Source organism: Gekko japonicus, unplaced genomic scaffold (assembly GCF_001447785.1).
Source record: "Gekko japonicus isolate JY-2015 unplaced genomic scaffold, Gekko_japonicus_V1.1 scaffold292, whole genome shotgun sequence".
In the NCBI taxonomy this organism is placed as follows: domain Eukaryota; kingdom Metazoa; phylum Chordata; class Lepidosauria; order Squamata; family Gekkonidae; genus Gekko; species Gekko japonicus.
In genome coordinates this window covers 1,526,064-1,550,161 of record NW_015173131.1, presented here as the reverse complement: position 1 = coordinate 1,550,161, position 24,098 = coordinate 1,526,064, and the positions used below count along the sequence as shown (strand labels likewise).

At 42.7% G+C, this 24,098-nt stretch overlaps 2 protein-coding genes across 7 annotated transcripts in view; one reads left to right on the top strand and one right to left on the bottom strand.

Moving 5' to 3' along the window:
- The first annotated feature begins 873 nt into the window (after positions 1–873).
- On the top strand, positions 874–12,159 carry PDHB (pyruvate dehydrogenase (lipoamide) beta). The gene is made up of 9 exons (XM_015422141.1): positions 874–1,029; positions 3,130–3,237; positions 3,331–3,393; positions 3,550–3,585; positions 3,697–3,982; positions 8,612–8,722; positions 9,229–9,320; positions 10,857–10,998; positions 11,644–12,159. The coding sequence occupies exons 1-9, from the start codon at positions 910–912 to the stop codon at positions 11,787–11,789; spliced, it is 1,104 nt and encodes a 367-aa protein (XP_015277627.1). The 5' UTR covers positions 874–909; the 3' UTR covers positions 11,790–12,159.
- Positions 12,160–12,171: 12 nt separating this feature from the next.
- PXK (PX domain containing serine/threonine kinase) overlaps positions 12,172–24,098 on the bottom strand; it is a 68,816-nt gene continuing 56,889 nt past the window's right edge. For 3 of the 6 annotated variants that reach the window (XM_015422138.1, XM_015422136.1, XM_015422140.1), the window contains one exon: positions 12,172–13,477. In XM_015422138.1, the coding sequence (XP_015277624.1) occupies positions 13,278–13,477 (200 nt within the window). In that variant the 3' untranslated portion in view covers positions 12,172–13,277. Of the gene's footprint in view, positions 13,481–24,098 lie in introns of all 6 variants that reach the window. The other 3 variants (XM_015422135.1, XM_015422139.1, XM_015422137.1) reach the window with 2 other exon arrangements.

Genomic DNA, 24,098 nt, shown 5'->3' with positions numbered 1-24,098 from the left:
AAGAACACCAGCATTACACGGAACTAGAACTTGCGGTATTCAACTGAAAATCAGGACTGGCTATTATTGTCTAGGGAAGAAGGATGACCTCTCTCTCCCCCCTCCCCTTCAAATAGCTTTTGACAACTCTGAGATTAGCACATTGTTGCTACGGCAAATTGGAGATGGGTGCTCAGAGTGACAGTGATTTATGACAAAGCACCAGTGGTATTGTGTAAACAGGAAAAAGTTGTCAAAAGCTGTCTTGATCCATACAAACTCCGTGTAATATATTTTAACTGACACAAAACATTGTGAAACCTTAACAGATCGTCACAGCTCAGGCTTAGGGAACCCACTTTTGTACCAAGCGGCGGTGGATGTTGTGTTCTGTCTACTCGATCCCGCTTTCTTTGCCGCGGCTTTAGATTTTCAGCAAAAACACTCCCCAAAAAAATCATTGCTGAAGCGAATACCGGCATCTTAAATGCCAGGATACAATCCACATAATATTGTAAGAAGATACCTTTTATTAGGACCAACAAAATGATGCAACATTATACGATCTTTCGGTTAGTCCTAACAAAAGGATTGTTCTTTATTACTTTTTATTTTATTCTTGGACCTACGCGGCTACTGACTAGCCTATCGTAAGCGCCGGCCACTTTCCGGCATGCGCAGTACGCTTCCTACACCGCCCAGGAAATGAGGACTGAGCCTCCGCTAGTTTTCTTGTCACCTCGACCAGTGCGTTAAAATAAGGGCGGAAGTGAACCCAGTACAGCGTCAAGATGAACTACCATCGTTCTAACTCGGAGCCCTGCCTACTTTCTTCCTTTTCCCGCTGGTTGCTAGGCAATAGGAGAGCGCGAACTGGGGCGGGGCTTCAGGGTCACGTCGAGATACGTTCAGGTTGAGGGCAGATCCAAGATGGCGGCAGGAGCGGGGACGCTGGGGTGCTTGGCCCGGTGCAGGCCGGTGGTGGTAGCCGGGCGCTTTCGCGGATCCCCGCGGCGGGCCCTCCACGCCTCAGTGCCTGCCGCGGCTCAGGTAAAGGGGGCTGGAGCCGGGGCTACCTTTCGGGGCGAAATTGAACCGAGGACCCCCTGCAGGTGGAGGTCGGGGTCCCCTTGGAGCTCTTGCCGGGGAAGGTGCCGTGGATAAGGTTGCTGCATTGGGTGGGGAACTCCTCTCTCCGCCTCTGTGTGTCTGGCCCTGAGGGTGGCTGGGGCTCTAGAGTACTTTGGGAGCCCCGTGTTTGGAGGATGAGGTTTTCCCCTTCCTTTGGGGCAGTTGTCCCCCCAGCTTCGTCGCAGGACTCGTGCCGATGATTCCTGAGAAGCTGAGTTCGGGCTTGTTTTTGCCTTGTGGGAAAATGGTTTTTAGGACTTAGTGGTAACAGGAGCTGTAGCAGTCTGTGTGACCAATTTCTAGAGTCAGATTCTGGAAGCAGAAAATAGGCAGAATGTGAAGGTAAGTGGTCTGGGGATGACTTCTTTTTTTTTAAAGGATTTGAGTGTTGAACTAGGGCTTGGGAGGCCCAGGTTCACATTTCTGCTCTTGCTTTGAAGCTTGGACCAGTCACTCTGTCTCTGCCAGACCTACCTCACAGGATTGTTGTAAGGATAAAATGAGGAAGAATCATGTAAGGCACTTTGAGCTCCTTGGAGGAAAGGGCAAGATTAAGGAAAACATGAGTTAGGTAAATGAAATGTGTGACTTCTTTCTAGAAAGCTGTTTATATTGTTCCCTTATTTGAATCTCTGGATTCAGATTGCCTCTGTTCCTATTTTAAAGGAAGTGGGGTGTTTTAGAACCTCTTAATTGCACTAATGCTGTATATAAAAATGTGAATATGTATTTAAGGGTGAAATACCCCTGTTATGTTGACATGTACATGCGTTTCAGCTGCCTCGCTGTGCTGTGGCTGTCATGCCGTTGCCACGCACTGAGCACTCAGATCTGCTCAGTTACTCAGGGTTCACTGGTGAGCAAGGGCTCTGGAGGGTTGCTTAAGTCAGGAGAGGTTAAGTTAGGGCAGCTACTTGAGAAGAGCAAAAACGTGCCAGTGATCAAAATTAGATACCGGCTGTCCTTGATAACTGGAGGGGGGGTGTATGGAGTCTTTGCCAAAACATTTTAACTAATACAGCATTTGTAATATGCTGTAATAATATGAAGACTTTCTTTTCTAAGGTGGGAAGAGGGATTTTTATGTATGCATAGTGGTGCCTTGGGGGCATCATTTTGCCCTGCTGGGCAAAGGCTTTGCAGTGCTGTTTGTAGAAGGCATCCGTTAAATCCCTGGCTCTGCAGTGGGTGGTATGAGAGCCTTCTGTGGGATCACGGGACTCTTGGCAGAAGACTAATAGCCCAGTTCTTTAGTCCCTTGTGAAATAACAGTTGCAGGATGAAAGTGTAGCTGAAAAGTGTTAAGCAGCTTTGCTTTCTGGTTTTTGAGCATGTGCTGTGGGAGGATAGAGCAATTATGTTACTGTGTACAGCCTTGCGTCTTGATGTCAGATCTCCCAGATTGTTGCATTGTGGCTGTTATTGGTCTGAAAGAGATCTTGATACTGTTGGTAGTCTAAGGGAAATAACTTTTTTCAGTTCAACACAAAATCAGATGTTAGGAACCAGGAAGAAAAGCCTACGAAGCTAAGTAGAAGCTTTCATGATTGATGCTGCTCAAAGATCCTTCCCATTCACGTGAACTTGGTCAGATGAAAAACCTAATGAGCTCTCTTTGAGCCTGCTCCTCCTCCTTGCTGACAAACTTAGCAAAGGAAAAGAGCAAATCTGACTGGCACGCTGCTTGTCTTTCTTCTGCTTCAGAGATTTGCATTGCTGGAAACAATGGGTGAGTTGCCCACTGTTAAAATGACTGGTGCCTGAGAGTAAGACCTTTGGAACAGACCTGGACAGGATTCTGTGTAGACCTGGCTTCTCTAAGCGTGTTGGAAAACATCTTTGCCATTCTCTCCTACCCGTTTTGTTCTCGTCTAAGACAGAGATCCCATCAAACACCCTAAGCCAGAGGTCCCTACCAAACTTGCAGCCCAAATATTACTTATTCTAGATGATAAAGGTTTCAGAGTGATTACTCTAAACAGTTTGGATTGTGGCCTCAATATGTCTCTTCATCAACAGGTGACTGTCCGCGATGCTTTAAATCAGGCCTTGGATGAGGAACTTGAGAGGGACGAGAAAGTTTTCTTGCTTGGGGAAGAAGTGGCTCAGTATGATGGTGCATACAAGGTAAGACTGCTTAGAAAGGGCAGTGTGATTCTTAGAACGGCAATATGGCATAACAGCTTAAACACACATACCCTTATTTTTTTACATCTATAGATTAGCAGAGGGCTCTGGAAAAAATATGGTGATAAGAGGATTATCGATACTCCTATATCAGAGGTATGCATTCTGGGCCTTTTTAATTTTTTATGTTTTAATACTTCATCCTAAAAAGATTTCCCTGCCATTCCATTCAGTCCGTTTTAGTTAAACTGCTTTTTAAGTCATGGTGGAGCGAAGATCTTTATAAAAAAAATTTCTTTACTCTTTTTTCAGATGGGATTTACCGGAATTGCTGTAGGTGCTGCTATGGTAGGTCACTTCCTTTAGGATTTTTAAAATAAAGAAAATCTAAAACAATTCATTCTTGTGTTTGAAAAAATGCTAGCAAGAGTTATTAAAGCAGCTACTTTATTTTAATAGGCTGGCTTGAGGCCCATTTGTGAATTCATGACCTTCAACTTCTCAATGCAAGCCATTGACCAGATCGTAAACTCAGCTGCCAAAACCCACTACATGTCCGCAGGGTTGGTGCCTGTGCCCATTGTCTTCCGGGGTCCCAATGGAGCCTCTGCAGGAGTAGCGGCCCAGCATTCGCAGTGTTTTGCAGCCTGGTATGGGCACTGTCCCGGACTGAAAGTAGTGAGTCCTTGGAGTTCAGAGGATGCAAAGGGTCTCCTTAAAGCATCGATCCGGGATGATAATCCAGGTGAGTGAAGCCCTGAGATCTATGTGTGTGTTTGTAATGCTTAAGTGCTAGCTTTTGGGTTAGTTTCTGCAGCTCAGTAGCATTTCGCAGGCAACCCTATCTTGTGGAATGTGCACTGTGCTTAAACTGTTCTGGGTTTGAGTGAGAAATGGGTGCAGTATCACCTTGTGAATGCACTGCTACTGTCTTGATAAGATCCATTCATTCCACTGTTATTCTTTGTGCTTGAGCCAGAGTGGGACTAAGTCGTTATTATTGGCCAGATAATTCAATAGAACGTCTTCCAACTGTGTACTAAATTCCCTAAATTTTAGGTCTGGCTGCTTGTTCTGTGAGCCCAAGGGGGTTTAGAAATAGTGTTCACAGCCTCTGGGGCAACTTGGCTGACAGTTTTGGAAACCGAGGGAAGTTTTCACAGCCATTTGTAATACGGCAGGGAGCTGAGTGAGTGGGGTCACCAGTCCAAAAAAGAAAAAGGCAAACATTCCCTTGAGCAGATCTTTGGACCCCAAGCCACAGATACAGTTATGCATGTCTGCATTTGATATGCTTACCTGAATATAATTTTCATAGAGTTGGATCTTTAAAAAACATGAAGTTGTGGTAATTTCTTTTTTTGCTGCCTCCTGCTTCTCCTGCAAATTGTTCCACAGCTCACACACAAGGATGGGGCCACAACTACTGATTCCGCCTTCTAGCTGCAGGCTCCCTGCATTGCATTGCTCACCATTCCTGAGGGATCCCCCAGCCCTTTGGAGTAGATTTTGGGGGTGTAAGAAGGGAGAGGAGAGCAAAAATCCCTTCCGCTAGATTGCTATGTTTTTTTAAATAATATTTTTATTAGTTTTCAAACATAAAAAGGAAAGAGACAACTTCAACTTATCTTATATACAGCAGAGTACACAAATATAACAAATTCATTCTGATTTTCTCATCTTTGCCCTATAAATCATGCATCAATGCGTATTCCTAACAGAAAAAACTGCAGATTTAATTGATCTGACATCTAATTACCTCATTCGTCAGAAAAACATTTTCAACTTGGTAAATCAAAACTTGACAATTGCATTCTATAATTTCCAGTTCATCTGTATAGTTAAACTCATAACAATATTTAAGGGTAACTTTAACAATTAAATTCATTATTATCAATTACTAGAAATTGTATTTGTTAATATATCTATTCTCATTTAACAATTACTTAACAAGTATCTGTAGCATTTTATTCAAATAAACCTCATCTTTTCTATTCCCATATATCTTACTTTACAGACTTGTAATTTATTTGTATTACTGGTTAAGCTTGTTACAGTAATCAGGGGAAACCAACACCATTCCACCTACTTAATAGTTTAGCACATTTTTACTTTCACTAGAAATTATTTGTTAGTTTATTAAAACAGTAATTATTTTCTTACCTATTCTCTTTTAACCACTACTTGACCTGTAGCTATAATATTTTATTTAGATAACCTCATATTATCTACTTCCTTGCTTCTTCCAAATTATCTATACCAATACTGTTATTACTATCCAACTAAAGGCTAATTGTATTCATGTTTGAGAACTTCCCACAAGAGAAGGAAATTAAAAAACAAACAAACTGTAAGCAGGAAAGGGTAGAAAATTACTAAATTAAAGTTATCATTCATCTTTCAATCATCCTGTTGTAAAATGTTTTACACTGAGCTTCATTTTCTCCAGTACACATAAGAAAAAACTATTCTAGACTGCAAGTCATATTGCTTGATTTTTTTCTTAATTTTCTGTAACATCTTTTTTTAACAATCATGCTTAAATGTTTTATCTCTTTATATACATGAAGTTTTGCTTACAATTCTTCCCATCGAAATTTCAAAACACAAATTTTCAGGCTTTTACTGCTTCCACTATGTCTACTAAATTTCCTTGCATGTCGCTCTTCTCTTTCTTTAACCAGTTGTCAGCTCATTGAGTAAAAGTTTTTGAGAGTCTCTTTTTACCATTTTCAACACTATCGGATTCCTTGCCTGGTTCCTTTAAACTAGGCATTTGGTTAATAGAGTTTCCAGATCCTTTCGTGAATACAGGCGGTGTATCATGTAACACGTTCCCTTGGTAGTAGCCCGGTTCTTCAACAAGAGTTTGTTGGAGTTGCAGATTTTCCAAATCCTGATATGAGCTCTTATTTTCCAAATCCTGATATGAGCTCAGAGCTTTCTCCAGGAGATTCTTTCATGCTACCTCAACCGCTTGCTGAACTTCATCTATCACAAACTTTTTAAACTGCTCCCAAGTGAGTTGCACAATCTCTGGGCTCGGCAATTCCTCCATCTCCTCTATATCCATTACTAACGCCATTTTTCTTATTCAGCCGTGTATACTAGTTTCATCACAATAATCACTATAATTCAAGTGTGAATGTCTTGCAAACGTTACTCCTCTTGATCGTGAATTCCAACAAATAAAGATGTTTTCTTGCCCCCAAGAAACGTTCAAGCAATCTTTACTCTCGTTCTCTTCCCTGCCGCTGTTCATAATTTTATGGGACATTAAAAAGCGGTATTTTAATGAAAGTCGTCATATTTTAGTAGTTAAAACTACGCATACTCACGTTGTAGTTCTTATATACTCTGCTGTAGATTTTGTTATGTCAAGGTTGCGATAGTCTCTAAAAGGGCGTTCGCAGCTTAACAAAACATGGTGGCCATGTTTGCTCCATTCCTTGCTCCTGCTTCGAGACATTCACGGCCTCCCCCGCTTGCAGCCGCTCGCGGGGTGACCGGACAAGTCTCCTGTTGCCTGACCTCCCTCCAAGCGAGCCGGTGAAGTCCAACAAGATCACAAGGACTTGTGTGGCCCCAGAAGGGGCAAGAAAGGTCGGGGATAATCGGGAACGTCCCGAAAAATCACCCGCGGCGCCACGCCGCTGCCCGGCGGTGCTCCCTATGTTCATAGCTCTTTAGGGTACAGCTCATAATTTCTTCTGAATGGAATGTTTTTGGCTTGGGCAGCTGTAAAGTTTGGAATTTTCTTATGTTGGTGGAAGAGAACTGAGAGGACTTTGGAGGGAAAGTTGTAGATAGTTTGAGTAAGAATTTGGAACTCTGGAAAAGAGATGGATATGAACTTCAGACACTTGGCATATAGGGTGCCAGGATAGGGAGCTGAGAGACAGTGTACAGATCAGTAGAAGTCCCATCTAGAGTTCCTCTGACTTCTGAATCTTGAAGCAGATAGTGCTTAGGAGTTTTTCAAGCATTCTGCTGCCCAGAGGTTTAGAACTTCATGAAAGTTGCTCAGAACCAGTGATCAGGTTGTGTGCTTTGCAAGATTTTAGACACTTATTTGTACAGTTTTATTTAAGAGGTAGGCTTAATTAAGTTAATTAGAAACAATTTAATTAGACTAACTAGGTGCTCCTCTGAAGGAACAGCAAAATGTGAGCTATGACCTTATTTCTTTACCCTAAACCGTGCTAGTTTTCCAACTGTTTATGATCATTTCATGCCTTTATCAGCTCACCTTTGATACAAGTCAAGTGACTGCATAAAGTTGATACGAGATTGAATCTAAGGTGAAGTAACTAGAGCCACGCACGCATTCTTAACTTCATACACTGTAAATCCGTGTGTAATGAGACTGGTCCATCTAAGGGATTTTCAGGACTTTGGGATACATGTACCCCTGAGTCCAAATTTCTAGGACTGCCATCGGTTGTGCACTTGTCATGAACTAACACATTCTTCCTTACCACCTTTTTACCTGCTTTTGTGTGCTTTTTCACTTCTGGTTTTGTACCATAGTACCAAACTAAGATCCTCCATACCAAACTGAGTCAAACATGAAACAAGAGGCTATGGTTAAATCTACTGACATAATTTTGAACCACTGTTTATAGATCTGTTTTGGATATTAAGAGTGTAATTGTGATTGCAATTGCTGTATTGTTTTGATGTTGCTTTTGGCATTTTGGCATTATTTGCTAAGGCTTTGAGCCAAAGTTATAAAGTTTACAAATTTTGAACCATGAAAAAGCAGCTACAGAAGGATCCATTTAGTGTTGGGGGAGTGGCTTGAGGATGAGGTTAAACTTTTCCCCCTCCCCAAGCTACATTACTAGTAGAAACCATTATCTTCTGAGCTGCTTTTAGAAGCCAGTAAGAAAATAAGCGTGACATTTTATAATACATGTCTGTTTTCCCTATTGAGGCTAATAGCTGTGTAAAAAGGTAAAGGTTCCCTTGCTCGAAAGCCAGTCGAATCCGACTCTAGGGTTGCGGTGCTCATCTCTGTTTTAAAGCCGAAGAGCCAGCGCTGTCCGAAGACGTTTCCGTGGTCATGTGGTCGGCATGACTAAACACCAAGGCACGCGGAACGCTGTTACCTTCCCACTGAAGTGGTACCTATTTATCTACTTGCAATGTCTTGCTTTCGAACTGCTAGGTTGGCAGGAGAATAGCTGTGTAGGAAAGTGGTAATTTTACTGAGGAAATGATGTAGGAGGGAAACAGTTATATTCACCCCTTGCTGTGGTACTGATCCAATGGTGCCCCCCCCCCAATGCTGATTTGCACACTTTTGTCTTATCACACACATGAATAATTTCATCGGAAAATTCCAATGCGTATTCTCTTATTTTCTTCACAGTTGTAATGCTGGAAAATGAACTGATGTATGGCGTTCCCTTTGAAATGTCTGAGGAAACTCAGTCAAAGGACTTCCTTGTTCCTATTGGAAAGGCTAAAGTAGAAAAACCAGGTAGGCCACGCTAGGTATTTGCACTGTGATGGTGGCCTTTGCTCCAAAGTCACTCGGGAGAAATTCTTCCCTCCTTACATAGTAGATGCATATTAAAGGACCTGTGCTGTATGGAAACATACACTCTAGCCAGTTAATTTCCCCATCCCCTGTGAAAGCGTGGGCTTCTGCATATGCTGGGCTGGAATCAGGTTTATTTCCCTCAGTACCAGACGGGATTTTTTTCAGCCCATCAGTTTTGCTTTCCAGCAACAGGATTGGTTTTTGGCATGGCAGATGGGACATCAAGCCAGTTTGTTCACTCTGTGTGTGTGTGTGTACCCTTTCTCTGGAGTCAGCACAGGCCGCACAGTTCAAAAAGGAAAGAACAAATTTGAATAATAAAATGTAATTAAAAAACACACCCTTGGGCAGCATGGTGGCCAGTAGACAATCTTTAAAGTCTAGGAACATGGGCTGAAATATCTGCATCCTAGTATTAGCATCATTGGGACTTTCTGTTTCAGGAACCCACCTTACCTTAGTGGCTCATTCTCGATCTGTTGGCCACTGTATGGAAGCAGCTGCTGTTCTTGCCAAAGATGGGGTGGAATGTGAGGTATGTTGTCATTTTATGGGATAATCCACAGTGAAACCTATTCTAGAGCTATTTTTGTATAGCAGTATTTTAGCGACAGCTTCATACGGTCAACCCGAGTCAGTGCTGGAACAATTTAGTCACAGGTGACAGAAGATGGTTTGGGAGAGGTCGAGCTTCGCTGCATCGTGTGTGAGGGGAGGGAAAAGGTAGTAACCTTTTCTCTGAAGGCAAGGGGATATATGCCCTGCACTCAACTCTTTGCTGAATAATGCCAAATTCTGGACCAATTTTTCCTGTTTATCTGGACTGTATAAACTGTTCCGATTAAGCAAGTGTTTATTAAGGGATTCAGACTAAATTATCTGTTAATGTAAACAGTAATTTCCACCCGTTTCCCCCTTCCTGCTTCAGATCCCTGATTTGGCTTTCATGTTGTTCCTGAGGGTCTCCTGTCACCTAGGGGGCCAGCATGTTGAAGAGAAGAGCAGGTGGGGAACATTTTTTTCCACTGACAGAGAAGGACCTTTGAGTGGAAAATTTAGACCAGAGCTTTCAATGGCTATTTGACCTATCATTTAGATGAAAATTGATGCTGCCTTATACTACATCAGCCTTATTCTCCCTTGAGCTGCCCTCGGTTGATAACAGCTGGCCAGAGTTTCGAGCAGAGGTCTATCCAAGACTGGTTGAGATCTTTTAATTGGAAATGCCAGAGGTTAAACCTTAATCATTTATACATGCAGTACATGTTCTCTACCATTGATTTATACATCATTTGACTAAATGTAAAAAAAAAATATCATTTGACTAACTTAATTTTTTTTTGCCAAAGCTTCCCATCTCTGGGGAAGGAATGCTGCTTTTGTGTGTACACCTCATGTTGGGAAGGCACCATCTTAACTGAGAAATTAACTCTTGAGTATAGAGATTTAGAAATCGGCTTGAAACTTGTTTAATTACTTAAGAGCTGTTGCCTGCTTAAAGCAAATCCATTTTATATACTTACCTTGCATAATTTCTGCATAGGGTGCCAATGTTCCACCCCGACTATTATGAACCCTACTCAGTCTCCTCTCCCCCACGCCCATGCAACCACATGCTTTTAGAGACCACAAAGCATTGCCACTCGCTTTGAATAACTTCATAACCATAAATACTGTGGCAGAAGAGAAGGAATTCAACTCCCCGCTGCCATGGGATGCATATTTTTTTTTTAAAAAAAGGCCTTGATTCTCAGCATGTTTATTCCACTTCGGTCAAGCTTTGCGCTTGCTGTTCAGATGGTCCCCATTGATCGAGCTAGGCTTAAGCAAGAGCACAAAAGCTTTGTATAGTGTGGCTGGGAATGTGTTTTTTACACTCCCAAGGAGAAACAAACACACTGATTACACAGGGTGTGTGTGCGTGCATGCAGCAGATGGCTTGGTTGCTCTGTACTCACACACAGCCATTTTACACCTTGAACAAGGTGAGACCATTGCTTACTGGCAAAGTTGGCCTCCTGTTTGACGACTCTTGGGGAATACAAGTCTTCAGCTCTCTTTCCTTCTTCAGGTAATAAATCTTCGTACTATTAGACCAATGGATATTGATACCATTGAAGCCAGTGTTGTGAAGACAAATCATCTTGTAACGGTGGAAGGGGGCTGGCCGCAGTTTGGAGTCGGAGCTGAGATATGTGCCAGGATTATGGAAGGTATTCTGAATGTTCTTAAAGTTGGTGCTAGCTATCCCTGTATGCCTTTTTTAGGATGCGTGGGGAGGAGGAAGAGTTACACATAAAGGGAAATTGCATCCCAGCTGTGGTATTTGTCTAGATCCTTGTCAGGAAAGCAAAGTTTGCCTTTCCTGTAAATAATCAGCTGTAGGAGCCATCGCATTCTTTCAAGTAGGGCGATCTTTCATTACACTTGTTGATCTCTGGCTTACAAACTGCATTTGTCCTTTAATGCTAGTGAGGTTTCTAACTGAAATCCTAAATTGCAGGGAGTATTTCTAGTACAGCTTATCTAACCAGAAATTAAATTGTGGGAAACGGCAATAAAGGAAGGCACTGGAGTCCTTTAATTTTGTTCTGTTTTGCATAAATTTAAGAAGAAGACAAGGATTTCAGTCCACCTTCCTGCCTGTCTAAAACCAGGAGTGCAATCTTCACTGGATGAGACTTTGAGCTGGTGTGTCAGTGCTGAGCTCTTTCTGTATGTCCATTTTTTAGATAGATAGATAAAAACCACAGCTGTACTACAGGTAGAAGATCCAGGGCTTCTCTTCTCCCCCCCTGGACCTGTCGTAACCCCCTTTACCTTGAGAAGGGAATCTTTACATTTTGTTCTGATTCCAGGTCCTGCTTTCAACCACTTGGATGCTCCAGTTGTTCGTGTCACTGGTGCAGACGTTCCTATGCCTTATGCAAAGACTTTGGAGGAGAACTGTATACCTCAAGTGAAGGATATAATATTTGCAGTGAAGAAAACACTAAATATCTAGTGTTTTGTGTATATATATATATCTATATAAGTGCTTCTTTCGGACTTCAGTCTTTAAAAATATTTATGGAATGTATTTGTCATTATATTGTGGGCTGGAGGGGAGCAAAAACAATATTAGATGCCTAATCTGTTACAGGGACTATAGTGTCTCCCATCCTACTTCTAAGAAGAAAATACAAAGGGAGAATTGACAGACGTTAACCTTTTGTAATTTGTATTTTATGTAAAGAACTCTCATTGTAAGATGATGATCTTGTTTATCATTGCACAACTGAATCTGACATCCCTAAATATATCATCAAGACTCTTTATGCTCATCTTGTAATCTATAAAGCATGAAATAAAGGACATGAACAGAAATAGTTGTCCAAAACTGGAGTACACTTTACTGGCTTGGGGGGGGGGGGCAGCTTGTACTTTAGCTGCAGAATTCTAATGGCTCCATTTCAAAAGTATCAGGAACATGCTGGGTTAAGTATGATTTAAAGTAGTGCATCTATACTATAACAACCTTTGGTACTGTATTTGTTAATTTTAGACAAGTAAAACCCCAGAACTTAAAGGCATTCCATGTTTCATTGTTACTTTTCTGCTACAAAGCATAAAACCGCTGCATTATCCCTCTTTAAACCAATGAAACTCCATTGACATTTATTTTAATAAAAATATGATTGAGTATATCACAGGTTACATGAACTCCTATACACAATGACATTCTCTGCATAGTAACACACACTGATGTATACTTGACTTTAAAAATGGATTCCCAACAATCCTTTAAAGTGCAATTTAAGGGTTTGAGTAAAACCAAAAGGACATGTTATTATAGAGCTCCCTCAAGTTCCAGCTCTACAAATCTGTCTTGTAAAATTTTTGTTTGGTGGAAAACCCACTGTGCCCCACATTTTGAATAAACGCAGAATAGCGGAATATGAAACTAATTCTGGAACTGTACATTCTTCCAAGTATTGTCACTCTAATAGGGGGATTCAACAATATTAAGAGTAAGAGGCTAACAAACACTGTAGGGAGAGAAGCAGTCCTAACTTTCTTATCAGTGTTAACGCTCAGATTAAGTGAATTTTAGAACAGTTAAAACCAAAATGCTTCAAACATCAATATATCAGGCTTAGACTTTTAAAAGCCCTTAAAAATCAGGGCCAAGAAAGTGTCATTGATGAACAACTTAATTTTATTCAATTAGGGAGAAAGGAATTTACTGCCTACTCAAAACAGTATTCCCTTAAAAAAAAAGGAGTTCCTTTAAACTGGAATTGACACTTTTCACATCTCTCCCCCTCCCCAATGCAATCTGCAATAGTGTTGCTACTCACTGAAAAGATTTGTCTAGAAAAAGCTTGAAATGGCTCTTAAACAAGCAGCTGTAAAAAGAAACCACAAGGCTGTGGTTCAATAAAATTTTCAGATAAATCTCTGTTCATAAGAACACACACAGTATATCCAAGCTGGGTTGGTGTAAACAGTTTCAGCTGATTTTCGGAGCACTGTGGTCACATGTTTCTGTTTTCTTCAAGGCTCCTTTCTGAAAATTCTGGATGGAACTGAGTAAGGCGCCCCGGCTTGTGCTGTTAACAGGCCGTGAGTCAGACTGCATTGGCACATCCAAATTAGGAGGAGGGGGAGGAGCTGCTGGTGGCGGAGGCGGTGAAGGAATTGTCGAGGCCCCTGCTAAGGAGAAAAATACACCCGTTAAGACTAAACTCTGGAATGGGCTGAGATGGGCCAAATGTACAGAAAAGAAAAATTGTAAGAGGAGGAGTCATGCAACATAAAGAAGCCACAAAGTGATTTGTTTTCATTAATAAAACTGCAGGCATAAGGGAGGAGGATGAGTACATACACAGGCAGGCATATGGCGGTGTTCTATACAGTCATGAGGGTTAGCAACTGGAGAAAAAAAAGCTGGGATTCTCATTTCAGGAAAGTCTGAGCCACAGGCTGACCCCCAGGAAACCCACATGCAGCTGGAAGCCCAAACACTCACAAATTTGAACACACAGGACAAGAGACTACAGAGATGAACACAGGCTTGTTTAAACAAGATGTCAGCCTTCCAGACTTTGACCAAGTGAAGCAGCATAGCAAGGTGCCTACATTTTATTATCAAGTGCTCAAAGCCAGTCCACTCCACTAGAAACTCAGTAAAAACCCATAATACTGTAGTTACATAAGTGAAAGCTGATAGCAATTTCCCATACATACCTATGATGAAGCACCATTAAATTTTCTTTATCGCAGTATAGGGAAAAAACATGCACCCCCAATACATGTAATTTACACGTGTTGGCAGTTGGTTCAAAGTGTGTGTTGGATGTGCAATAATCACACAAGATGGTGTATACATGGTTCCTACATTCATGGACAAGAGTGATATGAGAGCTCTTAATTTTTAGATGATTCTCTACCACCTCCAAATGGCTTTATATATACATGTGCAGACTGTTATGTCAGACATAACAGCTTTGTTGTGGGTAGAAGCCTTCAAAGTCTCTCCCTTGCACAGGGATCCAAGATGAACAATATCCTGCTTTGTAACAAGCTATATTTGTATGCTATGACATCCAAAACAAGGTTGTTCCCTTTGCTTACAAAACAGGGTTTCACATGAAAGAACAAACCACAGGTTGTCATTTCTCATTCAGACATTATGACAAACTGATTTGTTGCAAATGAGGAAGGCTTTGGTCTGAGCTGTGCATTAGTCCAGGAGGATCAGGTGAGCTCAGGGATTTCTAAGGCCTTATAAGGACAAACTGTGGCTTGTCACTGTTTGACTAGAACCACACAAACTACTGTCTATAATGTACAGCTTATGCTAGACATACTTAGAATCTGTCCAATATAAGAAGAGTGTAATTTGACCAGAGGTGCACAGAAGTGCCATGAGTCTTCCATGGTATATTTTTCTGTGCATACAATGGGCATCTCTAAGCCATTCATCAATAATCACTGTGGCATCTACTTGTTACTAGGAGGACTAATATTGTGCCCCATGTGCATTTTTAATAATATACAGTGATACAGAACTTTTTGAAATGGATTCCTTAGGTGCTTCCAGTTAGGGCATCTGCTTTCATAAGGAGGAGGAGATTGGATTTATACCCCGCCCTTCACTACCCAAGGGAGTCTCAGAGCGGCTTACAAACTCCTTTCCCTTCCCTTCCCCTCCCCACAACAGAAACCCTGTGAGGTAGATGGGGCTGAGAGAGCTCTAACAGAAATTGCTCTTTTTCAAAGACAGCTGTTATCAGAACTACGGCTTGCCCAAGGTCATCCAGCAGGTGCAAGTGGAGGAGTGGGGAATCAAAACTGGTTCTCCCAGATTAGAGTCCGCGCACTTAACCACTACTATTAGTCGTTCCCTATTCCCGAAAATCTTATAAGTGGATTATTAATGGCAACAAACTTGAACAGGTTAAGCACTTCAAATATCTGGGCATTTATTTCCAATCCAATGCTACTTGGTCCTACCATTGTAAAATGGCTATTAATGTAGCAAAAGTTAGTGCTGCAGCAATTTCTCACTTGTATTTTTCTGTTCGAGGTAACCAGTATGTGCCAGCTGCACTTAAAGCCTTTAATGTTAAAACTGGAGCTCAGTTACTGTATGGGGCACCTCTCTGGATTGACGCAGTGGACTTTTCAGTTGAACTTGTCCACTCCATCTTTCTGCGAACTATCATGGGGGTACATATGTGTGTCCCATATGCTGCTTTATGTTTGGAGTGCGGTCAGAATTTTCTGGGTACTAAGGCATGGATCCACACTATTAAATTTTGGTTACGACTCCATTTCAACTCTGACCCCTTCAGTTATATGTACCAACTACTTTCTGAATCTGTTAATTCCAGCCGGCTATCTTACATCGAAACCAAAATAAGGTCCCGGAATTTGTCTCTAGAATCCTTATATATGCTTTCTGAGTCTCAGGTCTTTTAAAAAATAAAATCTAGTTTATTGGGATCAGAGCGACACACTCTGGCTAACAGAACCTGTTCTCCCTTAAATCTGGGGATTGTTCCTAATGCAAATCTTCCAGCAGTATACCTCTAACTCATAGCTCCAAATTTGCATAGAGCCATATCCTTGGCTAGATTTAATGTTCTTCCTTCAGCTATCTTATCTGGCAGATTCTAAGGGATTCCCTATCCTAGCAGGTGCTGTGTTGAAACTGTTGCCCATGTCCTCCTCCAGTGCCCTCTCTATTTGGCGTCCCGTTGGGATCTTCTATATCCCATATTGGCCAATTTTTAGGGACCCCTGATTATTTTAAGCTCCTTTTCTTGCTCGATGATACAGAAATAACTGAAATAATAGCAAAGTTTCTCTGCAGTGCCATGGTCCTACAGCCTGATAAGTGATATTATGAATTAGGTTTTATTGTGATGTTACTCTGCAATTTTAATTTTACTCGGCATGATTTTGTATTTAGATTACTGTATATTAATTCATATGCCAATAAAAGGCTTTGGACTTAACCACTACACCAAACTGGCTCTCAGAGATAGAGTAGCATTCCTTAGCATGGAAGGTACATTTAGGGGACAGTTCCTTAATGTAATTGTTGAGCACGCACTGCATAGTTAAAAATCCATGACATGCCTCAGGTAACGTCCCAGTTGTGAAAAACTCAGCCAACGCTTCACTGTTGTGGTCTCACAACTCCCCTTGCTTTCCTAAGGATTCATTCATATGATATGGAGAAAGCCGAAGTCTATGACCCCCTTATAGTTGCTTGGGCCACCACAGAGTAAGGATGCACACAGCTGACTCCCACAAAGCACAAGTGAAAGGTACTTGCAGACGCTGATCTTCCAAGTGTTCCCCTTCTGCCAGTGGCCCCTTTGGACCAGCAGAAAGTTGGCGCCCGGGGGTGGAGAAGCCTGCAGTGACGAGGGGGCTGTTCCTCTATGTGGACCCTGCAATCCCAGGAATGTATTTTCCAAGACCCAGAAGAGGCCACAGGAATGGAATGTGAGGCAATTCCACATGCCTTCCGTGCACATGTGGGCTGGACACAGGCTGGGATTTTCAGCATTTTCAACAGATCAAAAATTGCAAAAAGACTATTTGCTCAGGTTTGTCAACATCCAATTTTACCAACTAACTTTGGCTCAGGTGGTCATCTTTTTGATTAATTAGATTTTGATGTACTTGAGAATATGAAAAACAATCCCACTACAGCAGAGGTAGACCAAGCAGCCTACTGGCCACAGCCTCTCTTACAGAAAGTCACCACACGGTAGCAGGACTGTATTGCATTACCATCAGTGGCTATTAGCTACAAAGCATAGATAGGAACTCTCAGTCTGGGGCAAGTGATGCACTGTCTTCTTGGTGCTTGGCAACAGTGGGAGGGCTTCTAGTGTCCTGGCCCCACTGCTGGACCTCCTGATGGCACCTGGTATTTTTGGCCAATTTGTGACAGAGTATTGGACTGGATGGGCCATTGGTCTGATCCAACATTGGCTTCTCTTATGTTCTTATAGCCCTAGTGGCCTGGATGTGGCTCTCAGTCCACAGGCAGGCTATCCATCCTTCTGCTATTCATCACACCAAGCCAAAGGGCTGCTTTAATGCTTCCTATTATGTATACATTTCCACCAGACTCCGAACCCCACCCCAGGGTTGCATATTTTAAAGAAGGGCTTCCCACTGTCTTTTGGGAGACAAGCCCAATTTGATCGTTTTTGCTAATGATCGGCTTCACAGGATAAATCAAGTCTGATCTCTGCCTTAACATGGGCTGTATCTACACGCTGCTGGACGTTGTGCTCTCATTGTGGTACAGCAGTCATTCACACCCGGATGCTCCTGTCTGGACAAGACAATCCAGGAGGGGGAATAGGTGCTGTAGTGCAGCATCCAGTGATGCACAGATGCAGCCAGGGTATGAACATGCTGATAGCCCCAAGGGAACAAAGATTCAACAAGTCTTTCCAGTCAGATGCCAACAAAACTTTTATTCCGGCAAGGAGAATCTCTCCCTATTTCATTAGTAACAGGTACAACATGACAAAACAAATGCAGTTGCAGAAAAAAATAAAAGAGCGCATGGCAAAAAGTGCATGGTGGAGCACAGAACATGCAAGGAAGCGGCAGCATTACCAGTCAGTTGCCTGACACAGATCAACTGGCACATGTAGATCAGACGAGTGGACAAAAGCAACATCCCAAGCAAATGTATCTAGAGTTGTATTTTCAGACGAGGTGGGGCAGTTAAATAAGCAAAACCCAGCCCAGCTCGTGCAAGAGGGCAGAAGCAGAGACGCCAAACGCAAAAGGCAAGGGAGCAGCAGAAGGCAAAGATCAAAGCAAAAACCAAACAAAAAAGGAAGAGCTCAGCTGCTAGGGCACATGGAGGACAAGAGACAAGAAAGATCAAAATACGGAGAATCCAATGACAGGTATATTTAAGGCACTTAGAACTAACACAGCATTACCCTCCCTCAGTCGCTCAATACAGTCCTTGCGAGTTCCATCCTTAGAGATCCCTTACTAAGCACAAGTTAATTTTTCCTAGCTGCTAAGTGGCTAGTCTTGAATGTCCCTTTCCAGAGGACTGTTTCAACGTGCAAATAAAAAGCAGATGTTACTCGGATCTTTTCTCCAACTGATATGTGTGTGTGTGTGTGGGATATTTATATTGCTGGAAAATACAATAAATCCGTCTGATAGTTGGGCATGACGTGTGCTTTCAGCAGCATCCACAACGTAACTAGCACACAGTGAAGGAGCCCCTGTTATATACATACACATGTGTGCCATTCTATGACTCTTCACTTTCATGTTGTTGGAGGCCAATGGAGGACCCCTCCAAAACAGTTTTCAGGCAAACTGAAGCAAATTCAGAGCCAAAAAACCCCCCAAGCTGCCACCAAAACCTGCAAAGCCACCCCCATTCCTTCTCATAGCAAGGCCTGATCACTTTTGTGAACCTTGTTTCTTGACATCTAGTTCTTCAGAAGTCGCATGCCCCGGCTCTCTAGTAACGGCATACATTCCCCCTTTAAAGAAGGTAGAAATGTAACTGGACTAGTGCTAGCACAGCATTAAAGTACATTCAAGGGGCTCCTGTTTAAGTAATGAATCAAGAGGATGCAGCAAAAGAAAACTGAGAGGACTGACTGACACATTTGCACACTTTAAGAGCGTCTCAAATAACTCATCCATTACAATTCTAGTGCAAACTGATAAGGGAACTCATGAAAATCCCCACCATCAAGCCTTCCCTGAGCAGGGATTTTAATGCAGCCCCCCCCCCCCCCCCCCCTTTTTTTGAATCACAGTCCTGCACCGTCTCGTTTCTCATTCAGATCACGTTATTCACACAAGTGGACAAATCGCTTGTGCTGCTAAATATGGAAATGCTTCCATGGTCCTTTTTTTTTTGTACTAAACACCATTTCAGCTGAGGAATTACTTTGGCTTGCAAGTAAGGGGAAAATAGCATGCCACTGGCTGGGGAGCGGAAGTTATTTGCTTATTTCAAAATTGGCACTAATTGCTAAAAGTTTGCCATTTCCATCACTCTGTAGCTTAATCAACAACAGCTAAAGTGCAGCTAATAATCCAACAGTGGCCATGCCCTCGTCCCAGGGAGAAATCAGATGAGGAAGAAGTATGTTCCTGGTTTCCCCTACCCCTTCTTTTGGATTCGGGGTAAGCATATATTTTTTCCACAGGGTGAAACAACTTCCTTTCTTATCTGGCACTATGAACTACTAGTTGACCAGTTGGAACTTATGCCAGTATGCCCTTTTCATTTGTATACTCTACAAACATAGATGGAATCCAACTTTACAGGTCATTTTGGCTCTAAAAGGTTATAGCATGAAGCACTGGTGCTTCTGCCTGACCCTTTCCTTCTGTGCAGATAAAGACAGTATACTGGGAACTGGAAAGGGAGGAAAGGGTCCCTCCTGTTATTAATATGCCCTAGGGAAAAAAGGAAGTCTGGTTGAGAAATTGTGCACCTCCTAAAACTGGCAGCAGGATGACAAATAGTGCATGAACACACCTACTAGTGAACATCCTGAAATGGAAGAAGAGTAGGTTTTTACACCCCCCAGGTTACCTGTGGTCTCCATGAGTAAGTGGAGATTCAAGCCGGGTTTACTTGCTTCTCAAACACAGATGGGTGTACATTCAGTCTGTTACTGTACTAGAGTGGAATGACTTGAATTTTCTGCCTCAAGTATCAAAATATCTTGGAACATTCCTACAACCTGTCCCCTTCCTTCTCTTCAACCTCTGCTATTTTGTGACTTCCAAAAAACATTTTCAAGCACATTGTTCTTCTCCCTTTGTCCCTCGCAATTCTTTGCAAGTCAATTGTACTTTATATTCCGGCCCCCAAAAGAAAATATAGAAGATGGCCCTAACTGTTAACTTTTGTTTATTAAGATAAATGTTGCTCTCTCAGCTCTTCCCAAAGAGGCATCTATACTGCAGTTTGCTGGAACATGCATATTTAATCAATTAATCAAGAAAATTAAAAGATGCATGATTTATCAAGCAGTAGTCTATGCTGGGCTGAGAGCCCTATTAAATTTATCAAGGAGTGAGGCAAAGCCCAAGACGGAGATGTTAACACTGTCTCAACAGAAATCTTCAAGTATGAATTACTATATTTAATAATGGCAAGTGTGAGATGGTTTATAAGAGGGGCAGAAAGTATGGTCTTGTTTCTTTTTAAATAGCATTTTTTCCTACCAAAAGAATCTGAGTGAATGCTTTGTGATATCTCCCCCTTTTTCAGTTTTAGGATTTGAGGTCACCATTCCCACACCCTGGCAATCTAATGATGGGGAAATCAATATCAGGTTACTTTACCGAGAATTCATGTTCAAAATGGTGCATGCTCTATTGAAGACAGCAGAGGAGAGAGAGAGAATAACAGAAAGAGAGAGAGAGAGACAGGAGAAAAAAAGAGCACAACAGTCATTATTTTGGTGTTAAAAGGGTCATTCAATGACAGTAAGGAGGAAAGAGAGGCAGAAATCAGTAATTCAATACATTTAGCTGCACAAACACATTAGACAAACTGATAGGCTAGCATGCTTTTCTGTGACTCTCAATTATTCAAAGACAAATTTTCAGATTGCTGAACATATAGTACGCCTTTGTTTCATCCATCTCTTTTGAAGCCAGGATTTCATATTAACACATGAAGTTGCCTTAAATGGTTAGAACACTGATCCATCTAGTCCGATATTGTCTACTCTGACTCTCAAAAACCTTCCCCAGCCCTCCTGCAGAGATCCCTTTAAGTGGAGATGGCTGGGTTTGGACCTGGGACCTTCTGCAAGCCAAAACACTGGCTATACCATTGTGCTGTGGGACTCCATTTCGAGTCATGCAGGCAGCAGGAGCTTTCAGCAAGGCATGTTTTCATCCAGTCAAAGTCTAAAGAGAGTCAGTCCCTCTAGCACACTTTCAAAATTCCACTCATTGGGTACAGAGGATGTCTCCCCAAAACATACGTATTTGGTGATTACTGGGGTACAGGAATCAGCTTGTGGGGGAGCACTGAAAAAAGGAGTATATGCAGGGGTCATTTGGGGGGGGACGCGGGGGGACGCGGGGGGACGCCATCCCCCCGGGTGAGGTGCGGGAGGGCGGGGCCTGGAGCTCCCTGCTGGTGCCCGCTGGAGGTCGCCGCCGGCTGTGGGGAGGACACACTTCCGGTGATGTCAGGGGGTGTGGCATATGCTAATGAGTTATGCTAATGAGTCCCCCTAGCTCTTTTTCTACGAAATGACCCCTGGTATATGTATTAATTTCACTACCTCTGGCAGTTTACCCCGAGTTACCGTTATTCCCAACTGGAGATTCTGTTTAAAAAGCAAACAACCAGTACTACCTGTGAGGACAGTATTTCTTAGAAAGGACTTTTAGATGAAAAAGGCTTGATCAAGAAAATATTGCAAGATACTGCTAATTAGGGAGGAAGCTGAAAAGGAAGATCCATTAATTCATTAGGATTACACTACAGTGTTTGACAGTATTGTAACAATTCATAACACAGGAGGACAAATGGCATATTTGAATAGCCTTCCACCCCTGCGTTCTGAAAAAGCACGGCCCTGAGGGGCGCTTGAGGATCAAGTGCTGCAGCCGCCATCTTAAAACCTTCCTGTTCTCTATGAAACAGATGAACAGACTCAAAAGCTAAGGGGGCTGTGGTCCCTTCCAAGTCTGGTTTGTCCATTTCATCTGCATTTGGACTGTAGTTTAAGAAAATTTATGTGGGACTAGAACTGTGTTTGCCATCAAAGCGCCACAAGATCGGGAAGGAACAAAAAAACAACACCCCGGGGGGGGGGGGGGAGGAAAATAAGGAATTTCTTTAACCCTAGATATAGGCAACAGATCTCCCTGAAGAACTGTGTCTCCAGCTAAAATATTTATAGCCTTCAGCCGGGGGGGGGGGGGGGTGGGAGAACGGAACAAAATATCCAGCATATCTCAAAAACTCAAGGAAAATGAATGTGTTTCAGGGGTTTTTTTTGGCTTGGATCCCACCAAAAATTTCCATGGGGGTGGGAGTGGTTTGGGTTGATTACCCCCCCCTGCAGTATACAGGATGCAAATCTTCATTCTTACAAAAGCACACTGATGACACAGAAGGGCTATTCGTAAGCCAGGAAGACAGAGACTTGCTAAAGATTTAATGTTTGGAGCTACTGGGAGGGTTCATTTGGGGCTACATATGTGTAAAATTGGTTTGGAGCCACTGAGTTCCATCTCAACAGTATAACAAGCCAAACCGGCTATGCCTAGTGGCACAAATCTCAAATAACCGATCAACACCATTAACAATATTTGATCTGGGTAATCTGACCAGGTCTCGCCAAATGATCAAGATGGGGAGCCCCCTTTCATGTAAACAATTCTCCATCCAACCTGTGATATGCCTGTAAAAGCTTGTTTCCACTCATGTATCAGCCTTAGCTAGATCACAGGGGCCCCGCCCAGGTACATTTCTTATACTTTTGGCCCTCCCATTCCTAAATGGGAGGATTCATAATCTGCAAAACAACAAGAAACCTCAAACAAAACAAAATCTTTCAGATGCAACTCTGAGCAATGCCTGCACATATGGGGCTGAAGCCCTACATCAACTACAACACAATCATTATTATTAATTTGTATAACACCTTTCTCCCCAATGGGGTCCCAAAGAGGCGTACATTGTTATCTCCCCAGTTTTATCCTCACAGCAACCCTGTGAGGTAGGTTAAGCTGGAAGAGTGTGACTGACCCAAGGTCACCCAGTGAGCTTCCATCTGGGGATTTGAACCTGGTCTCCCAGATACTAGTCCAGCACTCTTAACCGCTGCACCACACTGGCTCTCCCCACTAGGTACCATATGTTAACCAGGCCAGTCTTCCTCTTGTTTCTTTTCTTCTCTACCTCTCTTTGGTGCCTTTGTTCGATCCCTCTTGCTTAGTTGGGGAGTGGATGGCGATATCCAGAGCAGCATGAAGTATCCTACATTGGTGACCGGGGAGGCTGACTTAAATTTCAAAATTATTGCTAAAATTCCTATTTCCACCAAATCAAGAGTGCAGTATCTTGGTCTCTCAGTAGTTAAGGCACAACTGGTCTCTGTTAAGGGATCCTGAGCATGCACAATTGCTTAGAGTCCCCAAGAGCTGCTACCTGGATGAGCACCCAGCAGGTACTAGGTGGTCCCCCTGAAATAGGCTAGGCATCCACCAGTGAACTAAGGTTTACTTTTGCCCAACCCTGATGCAAGGCCCTCTGAGTTTACAGAAACGTAGCTGTCAGATGAACTTCTGCCTGGGAAGGGAACAGCAAATATCCATGGAAGAAGGTTGGACCTTGTTTTAAGCTTTCTTGCTTATTCCAGACAAAATGTTCCTCCCCATTAGGCTCAAATGACAGTCCCAAGCCACAAAACTGAATGGATTTTTAAAGGAAAACAAACTCATCTATATATCTAATAGTGAAGTGGCCCCCTCTGTGCAGATATCTAAATCCGCACTTCGGGGGCACTTCGGGGGCAGGGAGAGGTTTGTGCACACGTGGGGCGGTCCCCACGTGTGCACAAAAATTCTAACTGTTGAAAAAAAAATCGGGGGGATGTTTAAATCACCCCGAAACTCACAGAGCGTCCCCTGCGCATGCGCAGGGAACGCTCTGCGAAAGCTGCCGCCGCTTGGGAGGAAAGCGGCGAGCAGGGAGGGGGGGCCAGAGCGGAGAGGGCCGATCAGCTCGCCGATCGGCCATCGGTTCAGAGCCGGGGGGTGGGGGGTG

What these genes read in the sequence shown, in the direction of transcription:
- PDHB (XM_015422141.1), top strand. Translation starts at nt 910, where the DNA reads ATGGCGGCAGGAGCGGGGACGCTGGGGTGCTTGGCCCGGTGCAGGCCG. An exon ending in TCGATACTCCTATATCAGAG is followed by an intron (nt 3,394 to 3,549) that starts GTATGCATTCTG and finishes CTCTTTTTTCAG; the next exon opens with ATGGGATTTACCGGAATTGC. An exon ending in GATCCGGGATGATAATCCAG is followed by an intron (nt 3,983 to 8,611) that starts GTGAGTGAAGCC and finishes TTTTCTTCACAG; the next exon opens with TTGTAATGCTGGAAAATGAA.